The sequence below is a fragment of the Myxine glutinosa genome, chromosome 11 (assembly GCF_964187855.1).
Source record: "Myxine glutinosa chromosome 11, kmMyxGlut1.1, whole genome shotgun sequence".
Lineage (NCBI taxonomy): Eukaryota > Metazoa > Chordata > Myxini > Myxiniformes > Myxinidae > Myxine > Myxine glutinosa.
In genome coordinates this window covers 114273259-114299388 of record NC_136271.1, presented here as the reverse complement: position 1 = coordinate 114299388, position 26130 = coordinate 114273259, and the positions used below count along the sequence as shown (strand labels likewise).

General features: G+C 45.0%; 2 protein-coding genes across 4 annotated transcripts in view; one reads left to right on the top strand and one right to left on the bottom strand.

Moving 5' to 3' along the window:
• PHAF1 (phagophore assembly factor 1) overlaps nucleotides 1-19452 on the top strand; it is a 70257-nt gene extending 50805 nt beyond the window's left edge. For both annotated transcript variants that reach the window (XM_068131230.2, XM_068131231.2), the window contains exon 16: nucleotides 19252-19452. In XM_068131230.2, the coding sequence (XP_067987331.2) occupies nucleotides 19252-19437 (186 nt within the window). In that variant the 3' untranslated portion in view covers nucleotides 19438-19452. The remainder of the gene's footprint in view (nucleotides 1-19251) is intronic.
• TEP1 (telomerase associated protein 1) overlaps nucleotides 1-26130 on the bottom strand; it is a 154481-nt gene that overhangs the window by 2322 nt on the left and 126029 nt on the right. For both annotated transcript variants that reach the window (XM_068131228.2, XM_068131229.2), the window contains exons 42-52: nucleotides 17128-17235; nucleotides 15627-15756; nucleotides 10874-11376; nucleotides 10557-10689; nucleotides 8728-8873; nucleotides 7719-7858; nucleotides 7445-7606; nucleotides 6594-6690; nucleotides 3004-3112; nucleotides 1339-1436; nucleotides 61-165 (exon numbers count right to left, since the gene is read on the bottom strand). In XM_068131228.2, the coding sequence (XP_067987329.2) occupies nucleotides 61-165; nucleotides 1339-1436; nucleotides 3004-3112; nucleotides 6594-6690; nucleotides 7445-7606; nucleotides 7719-7858; nucleotides 8728-8873; nucleotides 10557-10689; nucleotides 10874-11376; nucleotides 15627-15756; nucleotides 17128-17235 (1731 nt within the window). The remainder of the gene's footprint in view (nucleotides 1-60; nucleotides 166-1338; nucleotides 1437-3003; nucleotides 3113-6593; nucleotides 6691-7444; nucleotides 7607-7718; nucleotides 7859-8727; nucleotides 8874-10556; nucleotides 10690-10873; nucleotides 11377-15626; nucleotides 15757-17127; nucleotides 17236-26130) is intronic.

Sequence of the window (26130 nt, the reverse complement as noted above, 5' to 3'; positions counted from 1 at the left end):
GACAATGGTCCAAGGTACAGAGCATCAGAGTCATCTGTGGAATATTGGATAGTTTCTCACCAGCTTCAGGTTGGTTTGTGCCCAGATGTACAGGCTTCTATCCCATGATGCTGTGGCGAGAACAGCATCCATCTTCTGCACACCGCTTAAACCTTTTTGGTGAACCTACGGTGGGAGAAATGTGATGAACAACATTCACTCACCAAATACTCCTGACCCACCATGACCATCTATAATAATAAAAGGGTGTGTGTGTGTGTGTGTGTGTCTGTCCATCCGTCCGTCCGTCCGTCCGTCCGTCCCCTCCATAACTTCAAAACCATGAAACCTAGCGGCCCCAAACTTGCGTTTGTTCTGTTACATCCTGATCCGTTTAGTATTCTAGCTCTTCCATGAGCCTCGACTCTGTATACAAAAGGCAGCCTTACCTTGCCAATCCTGTTGTTGGTGTATGCTCCCCTCCAACCTCCTCCCCACCCCCTTTCACCTCAAACATCACCACCGCAGACTGCTCAACATTCATGTAAGCTCAGCATTTGCCACAATCTCGTGTATACAACACATCCAGTTTGGTCTGCACCTTACACTTTGGACCCACTGTCTATTGGACTTGCAACTTTCTTACCCGAGGAAATAGAAACGTTCTTTAGCTCAATGCCTGCAGCATACAAGGTTGCCTCCATACCTGTCTTTTTGACTTCCTTCTCGTGAAGTCGATGCCTTTCCATCGATAGAATCGGATGCTACATCCTCTCATTGGCTTGAGTGCTAAAATGCAGTATTGGGCCCAGTCTTGTTCCTAATCCCCATAAACGACCTCTCTGCCACTCCGGAGCCTCTTTCATTTTGCAGATGACTCCAAAATGCCATACAGTATCCCTTCACACTCACAGGCAGACAGCAGATGCATCACTCTGCTGCTCGGGAAATGATTAGATGCCAAACTGCTAAGTGGTTTGATCAATGGTACTCTTCTTTCCAAGGCTACAGCAGGCAGGTAGTGCACCACCAACCATCCAATGTCATCCCCCATTCCAATCTGCAATCTTTGTACTCCCACGAATGCTAAATAACCCAATTCTCTTACAGGTAGGTTCCTGTTCATGCTTTCTCTCTATTCATTCCCTTTCTTGTGGTCCCATATCAACATAATGCATTTTTACTCTCCGTCACCTCACTCTTCCATGAGCTTAGATCTTGTACATATACCTTAAATAAAGACAGTCAAGTCAAGTTTAACTTGTAGTTAAGCAACTCTCAAGGGCACACTCAATCGTTGAGGTAAAAATTACTTTGGTGCATTTCACAATTAAGGTACACAAATGACAGGAGCCTTACCTTGTTCCAGTTGACCGTGTTCTGCCTGTGACCATCCAAATATGCACTAGGTAACCAGCCAATCTGGCCCAAGGAATCTCCCAAGAGCACCTGCATGTCTGATGTCACAAAATAATCAATTTAACCAAAAACAATACATAGCATATCTCAAAAAGTTATGGACGGATTCAGATTAAATTTGGTGGACAGGTTGGGTGCGTGATAATTTTAAAATTTCAATTCATTTTTAAAATGAAGATATAAATATTTTTTAATTTTAATAAAAATCAACTGCAGAGAATTTTAAAAATTTGCAAGTGATTCTTCACCATGGAGAGATGGGGCCAAAAATATACATCGCACGATATCTCAAAATGTTGTGCATGGATTTGGACGAAACCAGGTGGGCGAGTTGGAAAGGTGACAAGAACAAGCCGATTCGATTTTGGTTCAGGTCCGGATCCAGATTGGGCCAATCAGTGGGATACAAAACATAAATTGTTCAGCCTGGCGGAGGAATGTACTCTACTGAGTGCCGTTCAAGTTTTCCTCTGTTTCACTCTTAATTTCTCTTTCTTTGTGTCTAAAGAAGTGAATTCTTAGAAAAATATTTCTCTAAGGTGCACTTGGCTGCATTTCGATTGGGTTAAGGGCAAAGGAGTAGCAGCTGAAACCAGAATCCTATCCAGGTTCCTTCTGATAATCTTTTGCTCCTTTCTTATTGGGGTTTCTTCTGATGACTCCAATACAGTATTTGCTCTTTTATATTATTACTATGCAAGTGGTTCAATCTTAGGTCAAGTCTCAATTCTAAGAGGCAAAATAATGTGCATAGATCAATTTGAGATTTTTTTTTTTTACGGCTTGTAATCAGCAACCATAATTATGCGCTTCCTGCTTTAACGCATGTGCTGAAAAATATTTTGGTGGCTGATCCCAGAGAACACTTTGGTGGTAAAATGTTTTTGACAAACGAGGCAATCAAGAATGATACCCTGTACCGAATATGTACTTGTCTAAAATAATTATACACTGAATAGTATTTTGCATACCCACTTAATAGGTATACAAAAGCTTCTACTCTGATGGGACAAGTGTGTATTCAGAGCTGAAGAACACCTCCCAAAGTAAAGAAAAAACAAGAAAAAGAACAATCAGAGATTGCAAACCCTCACCAGGATGTATTTTCAGTGGTTTTTAAGGCTTTTGTGTTAAAACAAATATGGCGGGCGAACGACGTGACCGATGACGTCATTTTTTTTTTTCTAAACTAATTTATTCCTAGATTATGCTCAAGACATTTCATCTTGATCGGATGAAGTTTTGTACTTGTCGAATTATGACATCATAATGGAGGCACCTATGACATCATTAACATTTTATTCCCCATGGAGAGCCCTTTACAATGAGCCATGTCTCAATTTTTTCTATTCAGCACTTTTAGAGATATAGAGGTGCAAAGTTTTTCGATCTTTCCAAGATGGCGGCCGAACCACGTGACCTATGACGTCATAAGTATTCTCCTCTGGCGGGGTAATAAATTTTGTAAAATATGTACAGGCCTGGTTATGAGTATAAACAAAAGTTTGAAGCACTCTCAAATTAGTGCAATATTGCCAATTTGTTCAAGGTTAGTCTGGTGAGGGAAATATCAATACGGCTGGTTGGATATGAATGCAAACTTACTGCCTTCCGGTCCAGGAGCACTCGTCACTGTGCTTAGCCAGGCATCTCCATGCAGTTGAATCACCACTGGAGGGCCAGAACCTTTCTCCCATTTCTGCCCAGACCAACACTGTGGAGACAAGAAAACTTTCATCATTAATCTTACAAGGCAGGAGAATAAATTGACACAAAAGTTTTGTGAGAATCTGAGATCCAAAGCTCTTTGTCTGACAGGTACTGCAGGTGATAAATACAAAATGAGAATTTCACTATGATACATAATGTTAAGCTTATGGCATCGGGAGTAGTTAGAATTTAAGGCCTCAGCACAATTTGTTTCACTCAGTTTATCAGACTTTGGAACCATCTATTAAGGGTACGTGTTAGGATAAGTTCTCTGGCATATGCCCCGCGTGAGAGACGGGTCTGGTCCATTTAGATGAACTGGGGTTAAGAATGTCCTGTCACATGTTGAACTGTGTGGGAGCCGTGAGAGGGAGGTTCTCTGGGCATCCCCCACAGCCATGCTACCAGCTCACGGAATGCACCACAGCCAGCCTTTCCTCCCCCCTCAGTCACCACGAAGCTCTGGCTCTCATCGGGAGAGGCAAGCCCTCCATCACAGGAACCAAGATGATGCGCCAATGAACCGCACTGCTCGACAACGATGACGCCCATTGGTTGAGGATGTTGCCGTCCATTGCCCAACACTGACGCCATGCACAGCACACACCAATGGGCAGCTTCCTGATGGCACTGATGTTGATGTCTCGAGGGTGAAGATTAGGGGGTGGGAGGGGATGGTGGCAGCCTATAAAAGCAGTCACTCAAGGCCATTCACTCCATTTTCACTGCTATGGAGCACTCTTGCTTCTCTACTCCAGCAATAGTTTCGCTAATGGCCTTTGTTTCTGCTGCTGGAATGTTCTGCCTGCTTGCCTGCCATTCTAATATATATATATATATATATATATATATATATATATATATATATATATATATATATATATATATAGTCAAAACGAAAAGTCAAAACTTTACATGGGGTGTCCTTACTTTTTCACGTGACTGTATATATGTATATATGTATATATGTATATATATATATACAGTCACGTGAAAAAGTAAGGACACCCCATGTAAAGTTTTGACTTTTTCAACAAATTTCAACATACAGCTATTTGATCTTCATTTCAACAATATTGATAGATAAATGTGATATAATATAACAAATATCATGAAACATTTACATTTTGTAGTCCATTGTATAATTTAAATAAACATAAATGCAAATTTCGCATGTGGAAAAAGTAAGTACACCCCCACATTTATCACTACTTCAAATACCTAAAATTAGAATCAGGTGCACCAGTTCAGGTGCAAATGATTAGAACATCGTTAGAGAGGATCTTGCAGGAACCTGTCTTATTTAAACCTCAGACATTTAGTTTGGTTTGCTCTTTGTTGTTGAAGTGTGCGGCGTCACCATGCCGAGATCAAAAGAGCTCTCTGAGGCCTTCAGAAAGAAGGTTATAGATGCCTACGAGTCTGGAAAGGGATTTTAAAAGATCTCCAAACAATTTGAAATCAATCATTCGACTGTCCGGAAGATCATCTACAAGTGGAGAAGATTCCAAACAACTGCCAACTTGTTCAGGCCAGGCCGCCCCAGCAAGTTCAGCACGAGAGCAGACCGCAAGATGCTGAAAGAAGTCTCTAAGAACCCCAGAATGTCATCACGGGACCTACAGGTAGCTCTTGCCACTGTTGATGTCAAAGTGCATGAGTCTACCATTAGAAAGAGGCTGCTCAAATTTGATCTACATGGGAGGTGTGCCAGGAGGAAACCTTTGCTGTCCAGAAAGAACATCAGGGCAAGACTAAAGTTTGCCAATGAACACCGAGGCAAAGACCAGCACTTCTGGAACAATGTGCTCTGGACAGATGAGTCAAAGGTCGAGCTATTTGGCCACAGTACCAGAAGACATGTTTGGCGAAAACCAAAGACAGCATTTGACCACAAGAACCTGATACCAACTGTAAAGCATGGTGGTGGAAATATTATGGTTTGGGGCAGCTTTGCTGGATCAGGGCCTGGGCAGCTCACCATCATAGAATCCACGATGAATTCTTCATTGTACCAGAGGGTGCTTGAGGATAATGTGAGGCCATCTGTCGGAGAGTTGAAGCTCAACCGAAGGTGGACCTTGCAATATGACAATGACCCTAAACATACCAGTAAATCCACCAAGGAATGGCTGAAAAGAAAGAAATGGAGGCTTCTGGAATGGCCAAGTCAAAGCCCGGATCTAAATCCCATCGAGATGATGTGGGGAGATTTGAAACGAGCTGTGCATGCAAGAAACCACTCAAACATCGCACAGCTGAAATAATTCTGCATGGAGGAGTGGGCAAAAATTTCTCCCAGTCGATGTCAGAGACTGGTAGACAGTTATAAGAAACGCCTACTTGAGGTTATTTCTGCCAAAGGGGACAATACCACCTATTAGAGCCAAGGGTGTACTTACTTTTTCCACATGCGAAATTTGCATTTATGTTTATTTAAATTATACAATGGACTACAAAATGTAAATGTTTCATGATATTTGTTATATTATATCACCTTTATCTATCAATATTGTTGAAATGAAGATCAAATAGCTGTATGTTGAAATATGTTGAAAAAGTCAAAACTTTACATGGGGTGTACTTACTTTTTCACATGACTATATATGTGGAAGGGGGCCTGAAATTTGGCAGACTCGAGTGAAAGGAGGGCCTGAGAAAGATGAGGACCGTGGGCGATGCCGCACACATGCACGTGCATGGGTCATTATTTGCACGTACAAAAAAAAAAAAAAAAACCACCTTTAGAGGCCATTTTTCCCCGCAAGCGGGGGTTGGCCTTTTTCAGGAACCGTGGTTGTTGTTGTTTTTCGGTCCCCTTTTTGAAGCAATGTTTTATGGCCGGATGCCCTTCCTGACGCCAACCCTTTTTGCCGCCTTTAACGACAAGCAGGGAATTACCAGTGAACTGGTACTCAATTTGCCGACCTCGGAAGGATGACAGGCTGAGTCAACCCCCCTGGCGTTAATTCAGCGATTGACCGGGATTCGAACCCAGGATCCTAGGATCCTAAGCCGGCACCCCTAGCCGCTAGCCCAACACCAAGGATCTTGCACGATTATGGTTAAACACGTTTGGCTTTGGCTTTGCTTTTGCATTTTGGTTTTGCTTTGGCAAGTTTTGCTTTGCGTGACATCATATGCTGTGTATTGTTTGCACAAATTATTTTTGTAAAGTTATATACATATGTACATATTGTGCACATGTTGTATTGTATACATATTGTATTGGCTTTGGGGTGGAGTGGGAAAAGCATTATTGCATTGATCTCGTTTGTGATTTTGATTATTCTGGCTGCTCAGAAAAAATTTCCACACTTTGCAACGTAGCGGTTACCTGTGCAGGAAAAGTTCTTAGCTACGACAAGTCTTAAACACCCGAACACAGTCAAGAGTCGTAAATGCCCTCAACACTGACCACAACTACTGAAACACCCTCAAGTAACAATTTGTCCGAGTATATCAGTTTGCAGACAATTCCATACCAGAATAAACATTGATGCTTCACCAGGGCTCTTCACACCAAACACCAGCACGCAACAATCACCAATCTGTACCATTGCCTCAATCCAGTCTTCAGAACTAGCAAGCAGAAATATATGTTTTTAATCTTCAAATGTCATCATCTAAATCGAATAAACCAAATCATCTAAATCAAATACACCAAATCTGGTTATTTCTGTGAAAAACTCCCTCTCCTATTCATGGATATTTCACTGTTTCTTTGGTTTAAACTGTCTTTGGTAAAAAGTCTAACCATAATCAGGGTTTTTCAAATTGTCTGAGAATTTCAAAAACATCTATAAACTAGAACGAGCAATTAAGACTGCACAACCTTTCCCAGGCTTGTTTTGTGTGGTTTTATATTACTTATTTTATAAACGCACTCATTCTAATTGTACATACTTTATAGACGTACTCACATTCTAATTGTACATACTTTATAGATGTACTCATATTTTAATTGTACATACTTTATAGACGTACTCACATTCTAATTGTACATACTTTATAGATGTACTCATATTTTAATTGTACATACTTTATAGACGTACTCACATTCTAATTGTACATACTTTATAGACGTACTCACATTTTAATTGTACATACTTTATGGACGTACTTACATTCTAATTGTACATACTTTATAGACGTACTCATTCTAATTGTACATACTTTATAGACGTACTCGGTTGAAAAAGATAACATGTAAAAATTGTAGTCTATGTTGGCAAATGATGTGCGGACCAACAGACAAATGGACCCAAATGCAATACCCTCTCCTCTGGTGAGGGTAACAATATAAAAACCAGACATACGAATGCTGTCAACTCACCTTAGATCAAACGAACATTCGGGACAGCCCTCTGGCAGAACAATACAATGAACCTTCCCATAATTGTCACCAGCCAATATCACTTGTCTCTCATCACCTACACCAGGAACCTCTGGTATCAGCAGGCAAGTCAAAGGCTTCTCAACTTCCAGCTGAAACAGTCTACCACGCAAGTGACAAAATACAGATTATCTTACTATAATGGAACGAACAGGGTATAATCAGTTTAAAACCCAACAAATTGCCAGTTTACACAACCATCCTTGCAATACACCTGTTGAGGCAAGGTTGACCCTGGCACAGCGTCTTGAATCCACACACTCGGCCATCCAGCCCAGCTGAAAGAAACTCCTCTTCCAACTCGTCATTTTTGCACTTCAGAAAGCAAATCTCCTGCACCGCTTCCTGATGAACCTGGAGGAAGACTCATCAAATTAACGAAGCAAGCAGACAGGAAACTTAGAACAGATCAAATACACTAAACAGATCACAAAGACAGCCTTCTTTCACCTGAAAAACATCGCCCGTCTCCGTCCATCCCTCTCCTCCATGGCTGCAGAAACCCTCATCCACGCCTTCATCACCTCCCGTCTGGACTACTGCAATAGTGCAATAGCCTCCTCTATGGTTCACCCTCAACAATCACCAATAAACTCCAATACATTCAGAACTCCGCTGCCCGTCTACTCACCCATTCCCGGACTCGTGACCACATCACCCCCGTCCTTTACAAGCTTCACTGGCTCCCCATCTCCCAGAGAATCCAGTACAAAATCCTCCTCTTGACCTACAAAGCCCTCCATAACCTGGCCCCATCCTACCTGGCTGACCTCTCCATACACACTCCCAACCGTAACCTCTGCTTTGCTGGTACCAACCTCCTGACCCCCCCCCCCCCCCCCCCCCATCCGGACCAAATTCAGATCCTGGGGGGACAGGGCCTTCTCCATCGCTGCTCCCACCCTCTGGAACTCACTACCTCACACCATCAGAGACTCCTCCTCACTCACCACATTCAAAACATCACTCAAGACCCACCTGTTCAACACTGCATTCAACATTTAACCCCTGACTATCTCTTCTCCTTCTCCCTCCTTTTTGCTTTGAATATTTCCCTATTGATTCTTGTTTTTTGCAATTGTTTTTCTGTTTTGCTATGCATTATGTTTTGCACTCTGTCAAAGCGTCTTTGGGCTCCCTGAAAAGCACTATATAAAATAAATGCATTATTATTATTATTATTATTAAAAGTGCAAAGTTACCAACAATCGCTAAAACATTACCCGTAAACTGAAAGATGAGACATTTCTTGGATCTGCGATGTTCCTCCATACACGCAGTTCTCCAGCCTGGCTTCCGGTCACCACACAGGTTCCCTTTGGGGATACTGCAATTGTTGTGACTGCACTGGTGTGATCACTGACATGTCCTACAGACACCAGATGAACCAGAGTAAGGAACAGTGTTTTCCAAGAAAAGAAAAAGTTTTTTGCCCCTACCCCAAACTAAATCGATCACCTCCATTTCCTTTTCCTCCCCCAACACAGTTTCCACTTCCTCCTCTACAACACTCCACCATTTCCTTTCCCATCCCCAGGATGGGCCTGAATGGGCCATTTCAGGTGGCCCTGAATGGGTTTCTCTCATCTCCTCTTCCTGTTCAGGCTGGAGTTCCACAAGGCAGTGTTCTGGGCCCTGTGCTTTTTCTGGTCTTCATCAATGATCTCTCTGACTCTCTTGAAAATCCTCTATCTCTTTGCTGATGACTCTACTCTCTGTCGCTCCATTCTTCATCCCTCAGATCGGCAGTCTGCTGCCTCCTCACTCTCTGCAGACCTGGACAAAATCACAGACTGGGCAAACAAGTGGAACATGTCTTTCAATCCTGACAAATCTCACACTCTTACGATGTCTCTCCGAAAAGACCGACTGGACAACCCTCCCATCCACTTTCTGAATAATCCTCTCCAAGAAGTTCTGTCACTCAAGCTTTTGGGTCTCACTATCTGCCATGATCTTTCCTGGGAAAACCACATTTCAAATCTGGCCTCCAAAGCCAGTCGCCGACTGGGCATCCCCCGTCGTGCAAAGTCCTTCCTTGGCACACCTGAGCTCCTCACCACATACAAGGCTTTCATCCGCAGCTCAATGGAATACTGCTCTCCCCTCTGGGCTGGTGCTCCTGCCTCACACCTAGCTCGTCTTCACGCTGTTGAAACCAAAGCATTCAGAATCATTGGAATCTCCCGCGATGAAGCTAACTCCAAGGGCCTCTCACTCACTCACCGCAGGCAGGTTGGTGGTCTTTCCATCTCCTACCGACTCCTCTCTGGCCTTGCCCCCCCAGCTCTCTCTGGGCTCTGTCCCGCAAATATTCCTACAGGTCGCACAAGATCTGCCTGCAACCCTCTTATGGTCAAACTGCCAAAATCAAGACTCTCTGCTCACCTTCACTCCTTCATTCCTCTCTTCTCCCACCTCTGGAACAAACTCCCTCACTCTCTTCAATCCCACTCCACCCTCCAGGTCTTTAAAACTGCTGTTCACCACCATCTCTTGTCTTCCCCCATCCAAAACCTTGATCTTTTCTACCCCCGCTAATTTCACCCCAATTCCACTTTTTTGAAATACCAACTTCTGTCCTGGAAGTCCTTGGTGTCCTTGTGTTTTATACTTCTCCCTCCACCCCCCCCCCCCCCCCTTCCCACGCCTCCTCCCCCCAAGCCCTCTCCCTTCCACACATCTCCCTGCTCTCAAATGTTGTGTTTGTGTGCTTCCCCTTCTCTCCCCATCTTGTTTTCCGCTCCCTCTTTTTGTGTGTTTTGTTTGTCTGGTTGATTTGTTTGTGAAGTAAATGTTAGCTCTTTCACGAGCCTCGATTCAGTATACATACCAAAAAAAAAAAAAAAAAAAAAAAAAAATCCTTTCTAAAAACTTGCATTTTTAAATTTCCTTCTATCACCCTGACCTACCACAATCACCACCACCACCACACCCTTCTGAAAGGTGCCAATGTAAGAATCGACTGCATTGCAAAACAAATGCCAATGGAAAAAGGCAGAGTTCCATTTTATGAAAAACAGAATTGTACAAGAATCCCAATCTACCGTACCTGAATCGGCAGTCACTGTCCACTCGCGGAGTTGGCCACAAGCGTCTAGAGAATAGATTTGTCCTGTCTGAGATCCAACTTCCAAATCTAAAACTGGTGCTGAGTGTCCAACCAGAGAAGCTATTTCGCAAGCCTGCAGCAACAATTACAAGGTTAAAAGGTCATGCGCAGATATGAAAACTATCTCATCAACAGTTCCTTACTTCACCATTGCATAATTCAGAGAAAAATTCAACAGCAGTGGCATGAGTTCATTACCTGCCTCCTTTTCATTACAATAATAAATAAATAAATAAGGAAAGATGTATAGGTACAACCTGCAGTGGTTTCCACAGACGAATCTTTTCATCATCACTTCCGCAGAACACCTGTAACTCGCCGCATGACAGAGGAGACTCTTCTGGCTGAGAAACAGGTTCTTTATCATCCTGATCCACATCACTCCCCATCACATCCTCTTCACTGCCTTCTGAGTTATTTTTCTGCTTTCCATCTTCTGACTCCCTCTCATCCTCCTTATTCTTTTCCTCAGATTCCAATGTTCCTCTTTCTTCCTTTGCAGCACCTGCCTCACATTCCAATATTCGTCCTCCTTTTTCCTCTTCCTCCTCTCCTTCTGCTTCTTCCTCCTCAACCTCCCCTTCCTCCCCCACCACCTTCCCTTCATCTTCTTCTTCCACCACCTCCCCTTCCTCTTCCACCACCTCCTCCACCATTTCCTCCTCCTCCTCCTCCCCCTCCTCCCTTAAAGAAACATCACATTCCATGCTGAAGCCACTCTTTGCACCAGATGACTTCACAGTTTCCCTCTTTTCTTTCTCTGTGAAGACAACCAAAATCATAACAAGGTACAGGAGCATGTCAATGTGACCAATTTTTGTTTAAAAGCTTGGCATTGACAAAATTACAGACATGGTTATTGTAGTGCTGTAAAAATAAAAGTATTTTAATTCTGGCCACCATTTACAAATACAGTACTTTGCTGAAACCTGAATATCCTCGTTAACCCTTCAAGGACCATGGAACACATATGCCCCGAAACATTGAAATGGCGCATCTCCGATATTTTCCCTGCAATTTCAGATTACTTTATGTTTGTACGTACATACGGACAGAGTCAAAATAGATGAGTGCATCTCAAATGACAATATACATTGTAGAGTGTTGGTGACGTCATCGTGATGCTGGCCGATTTTAAATCACTGCAATATGTTACATTTACCATCACCACCTAAAGCTTTCAGCACAATGGATGCTATTTTGGGACGTATCCGAATGCATTGGTGGATGTCCAAAATCCTTTGGGTGAAAGCTAAAAGGGTGCCATAAGAGTCCTCATAGCTACACAGCGTCCTCATGAAGTGGCCGATCGAGAGTGGAGATGGTTGCATTTCATTTTATAACAGATAAGACAGCACAACGATATTGGACATTTTCATTGGGCACACTCGTCCATTTAAACTACATGGTTTTATTTCAAAATAGCCGAAAGCACCCGGCGTTGCCCGGGTTCTTTTTGAATGAATTTACGACTATAATTCAGCTTTTACTCGCGGCCGTAGAAGATAGATTACTATAATTCAGCTCAGCTTTTAATTGCGAAATGGGCCCAGCCTGGCCGAGGCGGCATCGACCGGCCTCATCACCTAGCCTATAACCTTTCCGGGGCCCATCCCGACATTTTTTTTATATACTGAATCGAGGCTCGTGAAAGAGCTGACATTTACTTCACAAACAAATCAACCAGACAAACAAAATATATAAAAAGAGGGAGCGGAAAACAAGATGGGGAGAGAAGGGGAAGCACACAAACACAACATTTGAGAGCAGGGAGATGTGTGGAAGGGAGAGGGCTTGGGGGGAGGAGGCGTGGGAAGGGGGAGGGGGGGGAGGGAGAAGTATAAAACACAAGGACACCAAGGACTTCCAGGACAGAAGTTGGTATTTCAAAAAAGTGGAATTGGGGTGAAATTAGCAGGGGTAGAAAAGATCAAGGTTTTGGATGGGGGAAGATAAGAGATGGTGGTGAACAGCTGTTTTAAAGACCTGGAGGGTGGAGTGGGATTGAAGAGAGTGAGGGAGTTTGTTCCAGAGGCGGGAGAAAAGAGGAATGAAGGAGTGAAGGTGAGCAGAGAGTCTTGATTTTGGCAGTTTGACCATAAGAGAGTTGCAGGCAGATCTTGTGCGACCTGTAGGAATATTTGCGGGACAGAGCCCAGAGAGAGCTGGGGGGGCAAGGCCAGAGAGGAGTCGGTAGAAGACGGAAAGACCACCAACCTGCCTGCGGTGAGTGAGTGAGAGGCCCTTGGAGTTAGCTTCATCGCAGGAGATTCCAATGATTCTGAATGCTTTGGTTTCAACAGCGTGAAGACGAGCTAGGTGTGAGGCAGGAGCACCAGCCCAGAGGGGAGAGCAGTATTCCATTGAGCTGCGGATGAAAGCCTTGTATGTGGTGAGGAGCTCAGGTGTGCCAAGGAATGACTTCGCACGACGGAGGATGCCCAGTCGGCGACTGGCTTTGGAGGCCAGATTTGAAATGTGGTTTTCCCAGGAAAGATCATGGCAGATAGTGAGACCCAAAAGCTTGAGTGACAGAACTTCTTGGAGAGGATTATTCAGAAAGTGGATGGGAGGGTTGTCCAGTCGGTCTTTTCGGAGAGACATCGTAAGAGTGTGAGATTTGTCAGGATTGAAAGACATGTTCCACTTGTTTGCCCAGTCTGTGATTTTGTCCATGTCTGCAGAGAGTGAGGAGGCTGCAGACTGCCGATCTGAGGGATGAAGAATGGAGCGACAGAGAGTAGAGTTATCAGCAAAGAGATACAGAGGATTTTCAAGAGAGTCAGAGAGATCATTGATGAAGACCAGAAAAAGCACGGGGCCCAGAACACTGCCTTGTGGAACTCCAGCCTGAACAGGAAGAGGAGATGAGAGAAACCCATTCAGGGCCACACGTTGACTACGACTAGAGAGGAAGTCCGCCAGCCATGCGTGGAGATTTCCATGGATACCAAAAGAGGAGAGTTTGGTGAGCAGAGCGGGGTGCCAGACCGTATCGAAGGCATGTGATATGTCAAGGGAGACTGCTCTAATTTCCTGTTTGGCATTGAGGACCTCCATCCATTGTTGAGAAAGCAGAAGCAGCATGTCCAGAGTAGAGTGTCCAGGTCTGAAACCAAATTGATGATCAGAGATCAAGCCATTGGAGAAGAGGAAAGATTTCATATCTGAAGCAATGATGGATTCCATGACTTTGCTGATAATTGGGAGAAGGCTGATTGGTCTGTAGTTGCTGGGATCTGTTTTTGCACCTTTTTTGTGCAAAGCGGTGATGTTGGCAGATTTCCAAGCAGATGGAAGATGACCTTGAGCAAAAGAGAAGGTGAAGAGAACAGAGAGAGGGAGTGAAAGAGCGGAAGAACAGGATTTTAGGACCCATGGGCTGATGCCGTCAGGTCCAGTTGCAGAATCCGAGTCGAGGGTTGACAGAAACTTTTCCACCTTGTCAGGAGGAAAGGACACAGAGTCCAGGAGCAGCTGGGTACGGTGGGTACAGAGAGGGATGGGTTTGGGACACAAGATTTAGAGGCAAACACAGAGTTGAGGCATTCAGCTTTTTCACGTGCGGAGTCAGCCGTGTGGCCATTTGAGGTGAGGGAGGGGATGGAGGGGGAACAAACACCAGAAACATATTTGACCAGACGCCACCAGGATTTGGAAGAGGGAGACAGATAAGAGACTTTTACTTTTAGACTTTTACTCACGGCCGTAGAAGATTGACTACTATAATTCAGCTCAGCTTTTAATTGTGAAATGGGCCCAGCCCGGCCGAGGTGGGCCTCGACCGGCCTCACCACCTAGCCTAAAACCTTCCCGGGGCGCGTCCCGACATTTTTAGTTCTTTTTAAATGAATTTACAACTATAATTCAGCTTTTACTCGCGGCCGTAGAAGATTGACTACTATAATTCAGCTCAGCTTTTAATTGCGAAATGGGCCCAGCCTGGCCAAGGCGGCCTCACCACCTAGCCCATAACCTTCCCGGGGCCCATCCCGACATTTTTTGTTTCAGAGGCTTCCTTCTATCTTTCACCGTTCAGGAGATTAGCACATGCAGACAAACAAACAAGCAAACAAAAACTTTATTTTTATATATAATAAATTAAGCGAAACCTTTACCTCCGTTTGGCACACTCGTCCATTTCAACGACATGGTTTTATTTCAAATTAAACAACCTTTACCTCCACCTCTTCGGATTGTTTGGTAACTGGTAAAACCCTAATGAGGGAATGCTCCCAGTTGCTGTTGTTGTTTAGCCCCGGACAGTTCTCTCAAACAAGCCCACGGCATGGATACAGCCAATCAATCTCCCATGAGCGACCCAGAGGTCCCCCATATCCAGGATGGTGTACTCCCGCCTTCACGGTCAGGGCCACGACAGAGTTAGAGAGCGAAAGGAGACAAGAGGGAAAGGGCTGGTCCATGGGGACCGATCGGCACTCTGACCGTGACCATGCTGCCCTGACAAGTCTGGGCAGCAGGTACGAAGGGGAAGATTTGGCCCAGACTTGCATTGGAGGATACAACCACCATGTAGAGGCATCCCCGACAGTTGCCTCTCCCAGTTGTATAAATGCAGTCTGTTACGTAGTTTATATGCAACGTGTTTTTAGTGATAAAATGTCATCGCGTGGCGAGTTGAGTCTCTACAATATGATGAAAAAGAAAACAAAGATGGCGGATCTAGCCCCAGTTCCATTCCAGAATTTCCCAAATAAACACTCGTGACATTTATACTTCGGTACTATTTGCCTCGTTTTTCAGCCTGTCAGCTTTGTCATTTTATCATCGCCTGCATCCGGGATGTTCCTCAAAGTTAGAATCCTATTGACAGAAAAAATCATATTCAACATGCTATTAATGGCCTAACCAATCATGCAAATCTAAATAAAAGCTCATCAAGGAGCAATAATCTTTGGAGAAATGAATCATGATATTTCAATACTACAGGAGAGCCAATTAAAACAAAAGACTGCAACAGAATTAATAATGACCGAGGGAAAAACTGACCAGTAGGTAATGGGGCGAAGCAACAACAATTCATTCTCTGGCCATTTCCAGGGATTGTGGTGAGTTCCAGACCCTGGATCGACCACATACGCAGCTCGCCATCTGCTCCACTGGTCACCAAGTAGTCCATCTTGAACAAACAGGAAGGTTAAAGAGGAAGTTATGGCCACAAGTCCCAAGATCACACAACATTTGCTAAACCCCCTTTTTACCAAATGATAAACTGCTCAAAACACATTTTTAGGTCTTATCTCGATTTTCAAAGAGATGAACTTATAAAATGGGTTGTGATGTTCAGATGTCTGTCTGGTCGTCCGTTCATTAATTTTTTTGCTATTTTTGCTCCTGCTCCCTTATCACCCGGCGGATTGTTCTGAAACTGGACAAATGACTACAAGGCAGTAGGTCGCACAATCGCTCGGGCTTCAATTTTACGATATTGCATCATGGTGGCTCCCTGGGGGAAGATGCAGAGGGTGGGGAGGAATTGCCCCCTGAAACTTTCGATCCCTACTTCCGATCTTCCGATCCCCCCCCCAAAAAAAAAAAAACACTGTCCTACCTGAGCTCCAATTCATGCTCATTTGTACTCTTTTCTCTCTTCAATCCCATCTTGGGAATGATCTGTTTAACAGCATACATTTGAAATTTTCCACTTCCACCTTACCTACGTTCTTATCCAACTGTTCGCAATCCTTTGTTCAACCTTTTCACATCACTCCACTGTGAGTCCAAAAACTTTCTATCCTCAATCATTCATATATTCCATAAAGGATGAAATAAATATGAAATAAACATGACTGATTGAGGTATGCTAATCGTTGTGGGAAACAAGGGAGAAACTGGAGTTTCGGGCATTAACCCTTCGTCGGAGCAAAAAAAAACAAAAACTGAAGCATCAGCTTCTCCTTGCTATGGCGGTTCGCATACTTCAAATCAACGTCCTGTCAATTGCACCCATTGTTCGACCCGTCTACCGACGCAGGTCGACACTACCCTTCACCAGCAAGAAGAGTTATTCATTCTACATCTATTCCACAATCATAGAAGCATTGACTTCGAAGAAGTAAAACTAGTCCTTAAAACAGCAATTTCATATTTTGGAAGCCTGCGGGCAGGGTCAGCTATCCTCAGATGTAGCCAATTGAACCACCTTTAGAGGCCATTTTTCCCTGCAAAGCAGGGGTTGGCCTTTTTTGGGCACCGTGGTCCCATTTTTGAAGCAATGTTTTATGGCCGGATGCCCTTCCTGCCACCAACCCTGTTGGTCACCTCTTGTGACACACAGGGAATTACCAGTGTCCTGGTACTCAATTTGCCGACCTCGGAAGGATGACAGGCTGAGTCAACCCCCCTGGCGTTAATTCAGCGATCAATTGGCGTTAATTCAGCGATCAATTGGCGTTAATTCAGCGATCAATTGGCGTTAATTCAGCCAATTGGAAGAAGATAATTTAAAATAAAGGGGGGCGTGGGTGGATGCTGAAATAGTTAAACTTACCTGACAGTCAACGGATGTCACAGCTGCCTGATGACCCTGCAATTCTCGCTCCAGTTCTCCTGATGATGCATCCCAAATCTTCACCGTATGATCATTGGAGCAAGTTATCTATGGAATAGAAAACATGAAACAGGTCGAAATGCAAATTGGTTATAATGAACTATTCTACGAGTACCTTCCAGTAATCTTACTAATCAGCACCTTGTTTAAAGGATTGCAAAAAAAAGAAGATCATAGGAAGACTGTGTATGCCAGAGCAGGAGATGGTGCATAGAGTTTGGCATTATGGTCACAGTGGAGCGATTTAAAAAAAGAAAAACATGCTCTCAAGTTCACGAAAGAGGACATTTTGTCAAAGCTTCAAGGAAAAATATCAAAAAGCCGACGCTTCAAACTCAAAAGGATACAAGCAAAATATGCAGCCTTAAAAGGAGAATAAAGAACCACCTTTAGAGGCCATTTTCCCCCGCAGAGCAGGGGTTGGCCCTTTTTTTGAAGCAATGTTTTATGGCCGGATGCCCTTCCTGCCGCCAACCCTGTTAGTCGCCTCTTGCAACACACAGGGAATTACCAGTGAACCGGTACTCAATTTGCCGACCTCGGAAGGATGACAGGCTGAGTCAACCCCCCTGGTGTTAATTCAGCGATCGACCGGGATTCGAACCCAGGATCCTGGGATCCCAAGCCCTAACCGCTAAGCCAACACCAGGCTAGCCTTAAAAGGAGAATGTTCTTAATATATTTACCAGCCAGTGTTTTATCACATGTAAAACAGACCAAAAGATTACAAATATTTGCCCCAATACCAATACTGCAAATAAATAAATAAATAATGGATCGCTGCACAACGTTGTCCATGTTACCACTGCCACTTAGACTATCGCCCCAATTATTTGCACATCATGGGGTCGGCCGGGAAATGTTTTGGCCTAAGTGTTTCAGGAAAAGTTCACCCCAGCCTGTTCAACTGAAGGGGGCAGCAATTTGTAATTTGCTCAGGGTTCTGGCATTAACTCAAGTACTCTTCGCAAAAACACCCCATTGGATCTTTGACATCCACAAACAATCAGCACACCATCAATCAGCACACCATCAATCCGATGGACGACGCACACATCGCTAAATCACCCTGCATGCAAAGCAAGGTTTATAGCTGGGTCGAGATTCGAACCCAGGCTCGACAATGAAAGGTGAGTGGTGGATAATTACAAGCCATCCTGACAGTACTGCATGGGGTCATTTCATCTTACTATAATTCACCAAATGTCCATCCGTCCGTTCAAAGGTACCGCAAAAACGGCTCAACCGATCGCAATGATATTTTGGGTGGGTATTCCTGGTACTCTTGGAATAAAATAGGCTATATTATTTTTCCAAGTTTTCCAATTTTCCAGTTTTTCCAAACACGATGGAATAATATTTACCGATATGAACAGTGATGTGGCTTTTGTTGAAATTCTACAAATACTGTTTATTCTACATACCAGGAGAGTAGATCGACTCCTGACGAACTCTTCCGATATAAACATGCGACTCCGAAGTAACACAGCAGCGTGTGCAAAGCGACTGAGAAACAGGTGTAGCGGCCGCTTCCGTGTTACAGATTCGGCGCGCACTCTTCACACATAAACGTGCGACTGAGAAAGACGTGTAGTGGCCACTTCCGTTTTGCAGAATTCAATCTTTTTTCAATTTGGGCGCCATGTACCGTTTAGATTTTGATGATTTGCGTGCGATATGATTCAACGGATGTTTATATGAATCGTTTAAAATAAAAAAACCTTCAATTTCTGATATTTTGCCTTTTCATTTGGGCTTCACAATTGAAGCCCCGTCCACAAGGCAGGTACCATTGCTAGTACAAGTAATTTGAGAGAACTTCATCTGGCCAAAATCTGACCACAGAATGGAATAATTGACTGGTTAGTTGTTAAAAATGCATAGAATTAGCTTTTGCATTTGTTTCAACTGAAAAAACACAAAGTAAAAAATTCAATCAAAAAAATTAAGTGATTAATTTCTCCCCCTCCCCCCTTCTGTCTGGCCACTCTGCCATAAAGCCCAGATCGGTGGAGTGTTGCAGTGATGGTTGTCCTTCTGAAAGTTTCTCCCATCTCCACACAGGATCTCTGGAACTCAGCCAGAATGACCATCGGGTTCTTGGTCACCTCTATTACCAAGGCCCTTCTCCCCCGATTGCTCAGTTTGGCCGGGCAGACAGCTCTAGGAAGAGTCCTGGTTGTTCCAAACTTCTTCCATTTAAGAATTATGGAAGCCACTGTGCTCTTGGGAACCTTCAATGCAGGATAATTTTTTTTTGTAGGCTTCCCCAGATCTGTGCCTCGACACAATCCTGTCTCTGAGCTCTGCAGGCAGTTTCTTCGACCTCATGGCTTGGTTTTTGCTCTGATATGCATTGTCAGATGTGAGACCTTATATCGACAGGTGTGTGCTTTTCCAAATCATGTCCAATCTTTTCGAAGCTGCTCCATGCGCTCACGCTTTCGAAGCTAAGTGATATTTCTCAATTGTGTTTTTGTCGAGACTGTATCTATCTTTCGGTGTATGTACCTACAGCGTATCTTTTGGAAAATTTTCGGTGCTAATTTTTCGTTCATGTATACACAATCGTCGATTAATGGTATCGAGTATTCTGCGGCCTAGTACTCGTAGGCTTAGACTACCGTACCGTCTCAGACCTTGTGGTTTGTTTTTCTCTCAGCGATTCGTCGAATGCGCTGAAATTATTTTCGTTCTCTGTTTCGTACCAGTCGTTCACCCCATACCTCCTTGTTTAATATCTGTACTCACAAAAAAAAAAAAAAAAAAAAAAACCAAAAAAAATATTTCCTTTCCAGGTCTTATTCGTTTATTTGTTGTTCTTTTTGTTCGTTCGTTCTTCGTTCGCGATCACGCGGTTAGAAATGTATAATCTCTCCCCTGAACAACTATTTTCTCTCATATATTATAACACCCTTTTCTTCTTTTCCTACAAAAGGATGCTTTCGTCTTGCTCACCAAATCTATTTCATTCCAAAAAATATATATAATACCATCTCTTACAGTTCCTCCTTTCTACATTCCATAAACTATCCAGAACTCCATCCCTCCTCCAGTGTCCTCAAACGTATTTTTGACTCGAAGGTCTCAAACTCATTTTGCAAAAAATGTTCGTTTCCCATGAATCGTACACTTTTCAAAATCCAATCTCACCCCTCCCCTCCAAATCCTCCCCATCACCCATCCCTTTCAAATCTCCCCCCTTGCCCCTTCCCTCCCCTCCCTCCTAAACTCCCCCCACTCCCCTCCCCTCCGAGACTCTCCCTCGCTCCTCCCCTCCTAGACTCCCCTCTCACCCCTCCTCCTCAAAGCATCCTCCCTGCTTCTTCCTCCTTCCAACTTTCACCTTCATCTCCCCAAACCTCCTGCCTTGCTCTTCCCCCTCCTCAAATAACACCTCACTGTGCCTCACCCAATCTCCATCAAACCTTTTGTCTGCCCCATTCTTCCCTTTCTCCAAGCTATTCTGAAATCTCTGACACACCTTCAACAGCTCTCCCTACCTCTTCCTCCTCTTCCACATCTTACCCTACCCCTCCCCCCCCCCTGTTCTGGACCCGATGCTCCCCCTTCCTCTTCATTAACGGTATGGACCTCAAACATCCGGGGCCTTCGCTCAAACTTGACTGACCTCTCCATACAGGTTGCTTCTGACAAACCAGATGTGATCTGCTTAACAGAAACTTTCCTCCTTCATGATGTCTCTGATGCCTTGGTATCTCTCCCAGGTTACTCCCTCCTCCGGTATGATAGACCTGAGCCTCGTCCTGGAGGTGGGGTTGCTATCTTTATAAAAAAACTCTTCCTCACTCGCCCTCCACTGCCCTCTCTCCACCTCACCCCCAGGAATACCTTTGGCTACGGCTTCCCCTTCGCTCCCACCTTTTGTTCATATGTGTGTTGTACCGTCCACCAATCAGCGATGACTCCATCTACATCTCACTGTCTGATAATATGGACCAACTTCTATCTACCCATCCCAACTCTCTCTTCCTCATATGTGGTGATTTCAATTGTCACCATGCCAGTTGGCTGGGTGTGGGTACCTCTCTCACCAGCCATGGCTCTTCAGCAAAGGACTTCTGCGACTCACTGGGACTGACACAATCTGTCAATTTCCCGACCCGGATCTCAGTCAACAGAGCATCTTCTCTTCTGGATTTGGTTATGACAAACTTCCCTGAAAATGTCTGCTGCTCTTCTTCTGCTCCAATCGGCTCATCTGATCATGTGCTTGTCAAAGTGGACATCTCTCTGACCATTCTCAGAGAGCCTCCTCAGCGTCGACGAGTCTGGCATTTCACTCAGGCCAACTGGCACGGTCTTCAAGCAGCCATCAATCATCTGGACTGGTCTCCCATCTCTACCGCCTCTGACATCAACTCATCCTGGGAATTCTTTCAAAGTAAATTGCTCTCTCTCATGCACAGATTTATACCATCTCGTCTTCAGTTGTCATACCCTTCCTCCCATCCATGGTACACGGAATCTTGTGGTGAGGCTGTTGCCCTGAAACAACTTGCTTTCGTCTCCTGGAAAGCAAATCCAACGGAAGGAAATCTCATTTCCTTTCACAAAGCCCGAAACAAGTGTGTGTCCACCCTCAGGAGAGCCAGGAAACAATATCTCACCATTCTCAAGACCGAACTCTCTTATCTGTCTCCCTCTTCCAAATCCTGGTGGCGTCTGGTCAAATCTGTTTCTGGTGTTTGTTCCCCCTCCATCCCCTCCCTCACCTCAAACGGCTTAACGGCCGACTCCGCACGTGAAAAAGCTGAATGCCTCAACTCTGTGTTTGCCTCTAAATCTTGTGTCCCAAACCCATCCCTCTCTGTACCCACCGTACCCAGTCGTACCCAGCTGCTCCTGGACTCTGTGTCCTTTCCTCCTGACAAGGTGGAAAAGTTTCTGTCAACCCTCGACTCTGATTCTGCAACTGGTCCTGACGGCATCAGCCCACGGGTCCTAAAATCATGTTCTTCTGCTCTTTCACTCCCTCTTTCTGTTCTCTTCACCCTCTCTTTTGCTCAAGGTCATCTGCCATCTGCTTGGAAATCAGCCAACATCACCGCTTTGCACAAAAAAGGTGCAAAAACAGATCCCAGCAACTACAGACCAATCAGCCTTCTCCCAATTATCAGCAAAGTCATGGAATCCATCATTGCTTCAGATATTAAATCTTTCCTCTTCTCCAATGGCTTGATCTCTGATCATCAATTTGGTTTCAGACCTGGTCACTCTACTCTGGACATGCTGCTTCTGCTTTCTCAACAATGGATGGAGGTCCTCAACGCCAAACAGGAAATTAGAGCTGTCTCCCTTGACATTTCACGTGCCTTCGATACGGTCTGGCACCCCGCTCTGCTCTCCAAACTCTCCTCCTTTGATATCCATGGAAATCTCCACGCATGGCTGGCGGACTTCCTCTCTGGTCGTAGTCAACGTGTGGCCCTGAATGGGTTTCTCTCATCTCCTCTTCCTGTTCAGGCTGGAGTTCCCCAAGGTAGTGTTCTGGGCCCTGTGCTTTTTCTGGTCTTCATCAATGATCTCTCTGACTCTCTTGAAAATCCTCTCTATCTCTTTGCTGACGACTCTACTCTCTGTCGCTCCATTCCTCATCTCTCAAATCGGCAGTCTGCAGCCTCCTCACTCTCTGCAGACCTGGACAAAATCACAGACTGGTCAAACAAGTGGAACATGTCTTTCAATCCTGACAAATCTCACACTCTTACAATGTCTCTCCGAAAGGACCGACTGGACAACCCTCCCATCTACTTTCTCAACAATCCTCTCCAAGAAGTTCTGTCGCTCAAGCTTTTGGGTCTCACTATCTGCCATGATCTTTCTTGGGAAAACCACATTTCCAAGCTGGCCTCAAAAGCCAGTCGCCGACTGGGCATCCTCCGTCGTGCGAAGTCCTTCCTTGGCACACCTGAGCTCCTCATCACATACAAGGCTTTCATCCGCAGCTCAATGGAATACTGTTCCCCCCTCTGGGCTGGTGCTCCTGCCTCACACCTTGCTCGGCTTCACGCTGTTGAGGCCAAAGCTTTCAGAATCATTGGAATCTCCTGCGATGTAGTCAACGCCGAGGGCCTTTCACTCACTCACCGCAGGCAGGTTGGTGGTCTTTCTGTCTTCTACCGACTCCTCTCCGGCCTTGCTCCCCCAGCTCTCTGTGCTCTGTCCCCCCAATATTCCTTCAGGTCGCACAAGATCTGCCTGCAACCCTCTTATGGTTAAACTGCCAAAGTCTAGGCTCTCTGCTCACCTTCACTCTTTCATTCCCCTTTTCTCCCGCCTCTGGAACAAACTCCCCCACTCCCTTCAATCCCACTCCTCCCTCCAGGTCTTTAAAACAGCTGTTCACCACCATCTCTTATCTTCCCCCATCGAAAACCTTGATCTTTTCTACCCCCGGTAATTCACCCCAGAGTCCTTGCAGTGTTCATATGTTTTAATCCTCTCCCACCTCCCCCCAAGTCCTCCCGATGTCCCTGCTCTCAAATGTTGTGTTTGTGTCCTTCCCCTTCTTCCCCCTCTCTTTTGTGTCCTCCCCCCTCTCTCCCCATCTTGTCTGCCGCTCCCCTTGTTTTTTGCGTTTTGTGTGTCGGTTTGTTTTTTTGTGTGATTAATGTTTGCTCTTTCACGAGCCTCGATCTTGTATACAAAAAAAAAAAAAAAAAAAAAAAATCAATTGAATTTACTTACCACAGGTGGACTCCAATCAAGGTGTAGAAACATCTCAGACTATCAAGATAAATGGGAGGAACCTGAGCTAAATTTCAAGTGTCATAGCAAAGGGTATGAATACTTATGTCAATGTGATATTTCAGTTTTTTCTTTTTAATAAATTTGCAAAACTTTCTAAAATCCTGTTTTCTCTTTTTCATTATGGGGTATTGAGTGTAGATTGATGAGGGAAAAAATGAATATAAACGATTTCAGCATAAGGCTGCAACATAACAAAATGTGAAAAAGTGAAGGAGTCTGAATACTTTCTGAATGCACTATATCCTTGGTCAGTCCGCTACCCCTCGCAGGGGTCTCAAGCTTTGTTGGCCTGCTCAAAAATGCTTTGAGAACAGGCCGTAATGGTTTCTGCATGATTAAGTGATCAAAATGTTTGTTTTTTTTCACTTTCCTCACTCACATCGTCAAATGTCTGATCTTCATGCCTATGAATCGTTGTATACATCACTATTATAGGTATGACAATTTTTAAATTACGAGCTTCCAGCGATTTTACGCATTATATGATGTAATTTGCCATGATGGCCAATCACTGACTAAAGTAAATAATCGAAGTTCTGTGGTTTTTAAAGAAAACGGGAAATCCATATAGTATTGCGGATTACATAAAGGCTCATTCGTTCAGCGATTATGTCTGGACTCTTCAAGCCCATTATTAGTAATGTTCAATGGTTCAATGAATTATTGGTAACTAGCAGAAGTACCCGGCATTGCCGGGCGGGGGAGGGGAGGGGGAAGGGGAGGGGAGGAGAACGGGGGGGAGGGGAGGAGGGGGGGGAGGGGAGAAGAGGGGGGGAGGGGAGAAGAGGGGGGGGGAGGAGAGAAGAGGGGAGAGAGGGGAGGGGAGGAGAAGGGGGGAGGGTGATGGGGGAGGGGAGGGGGAAGGTAGGGGAGGGAGGGGGAGGGGGAGGGGAGAAGAGGGGAGGATAGAAGAGGGGGAGGGGAGGGGGAGGGGGAGGAGAGGGGGAAGAGGAGGGGAGGGGAGGGGGAAGAGGAGGGGAGGGGAGGGGGAAGAGGAGGGGGGGAACGGGGGGGAGGGGAGGAGAGGGGGGGAGGGGAGGAGAGGGGGGAGGGGAGAAGAGGGGGGAGGGGAGAAGAGGGGGGAGGGGAGGAGAGGGGGGGAGGGGAGAAGAGGTGGGGGAAGTACCCGGCATTCCGTGTATAAACGTGAGGGAGAAGAGGGGGGAGGGGGAGGAGGGAGGGGGGGGGAGGGGAAGAGAGGGGGGAGGGGAGGGGGGAGGGCGCGCGAATCGTCGAATCAGCAAGCTGCTCTGCCACCGGCTCAGATTCCGTGTATAATATTCCTCGCTGAAAAAAAATATGGATCTAAAGATGAAAAAAAAAAAAACCTATGTGGTGTGAATGGCAATGTTCCTCGCTGAAATGTTAGAAAACGCAATCGCGCGGCAAGGAACATCACGTGATCGCTCTGAGCGATCGATTGCAACTCTGCGTCGTGTCGTGGGCGTGGCAAACGTGGCCTCATGCTCCCAGGTGATTGGCTAACTCGAGCTCGAGAGAGCCATAATGCGCAACGTTATGGCAAAAAATATGGATCGAAAGATGAAAGGGAAAAAAACCTATGTGGTGTGAATGGCAATGTTCGTCGCTGAAATGTGAAAAAACGGAATCGCTTTTCGCTCTGAAATACGTGTGAACGGGTAACTGAGTTAATGGCGGCAAGGAACATCACGTGATCGCTCTGAGCGAATCAGCACGCTGCTCTGCCATTCCGGTCATAATATGCCTCGCTGAAATGCGCTGAGGTAAAAATATGGTTTAAAAATATTATGAAATAAATTTTTAGGTCGACCATGTCCTTCCCAGGCTCAATGGCCATGTTTGTGCCAAATATCAAGTACGTGAGCCTCTCCGTTTAGGAGTCTACCGGTAACATCACACACACACACACACACACACACACACACACACACACACACACACACACACACACACACACACACACACACACACACACACACACACACACACACACACACACACACACACAAACTGTGTTTTATATCTACAGATGCTCATTAACCCAAGTTCCATTTATTGGTAATGGAACATACCTGCTCCCTCCTGCTCTGCCACCACGTCCTTCTCCTCGTCATTATTGGGAAAATCCCTCGGTGGATAAAATGAATGAGCTATTAAATGTAGGTAAGGTTCAGGTTATTTTTTATA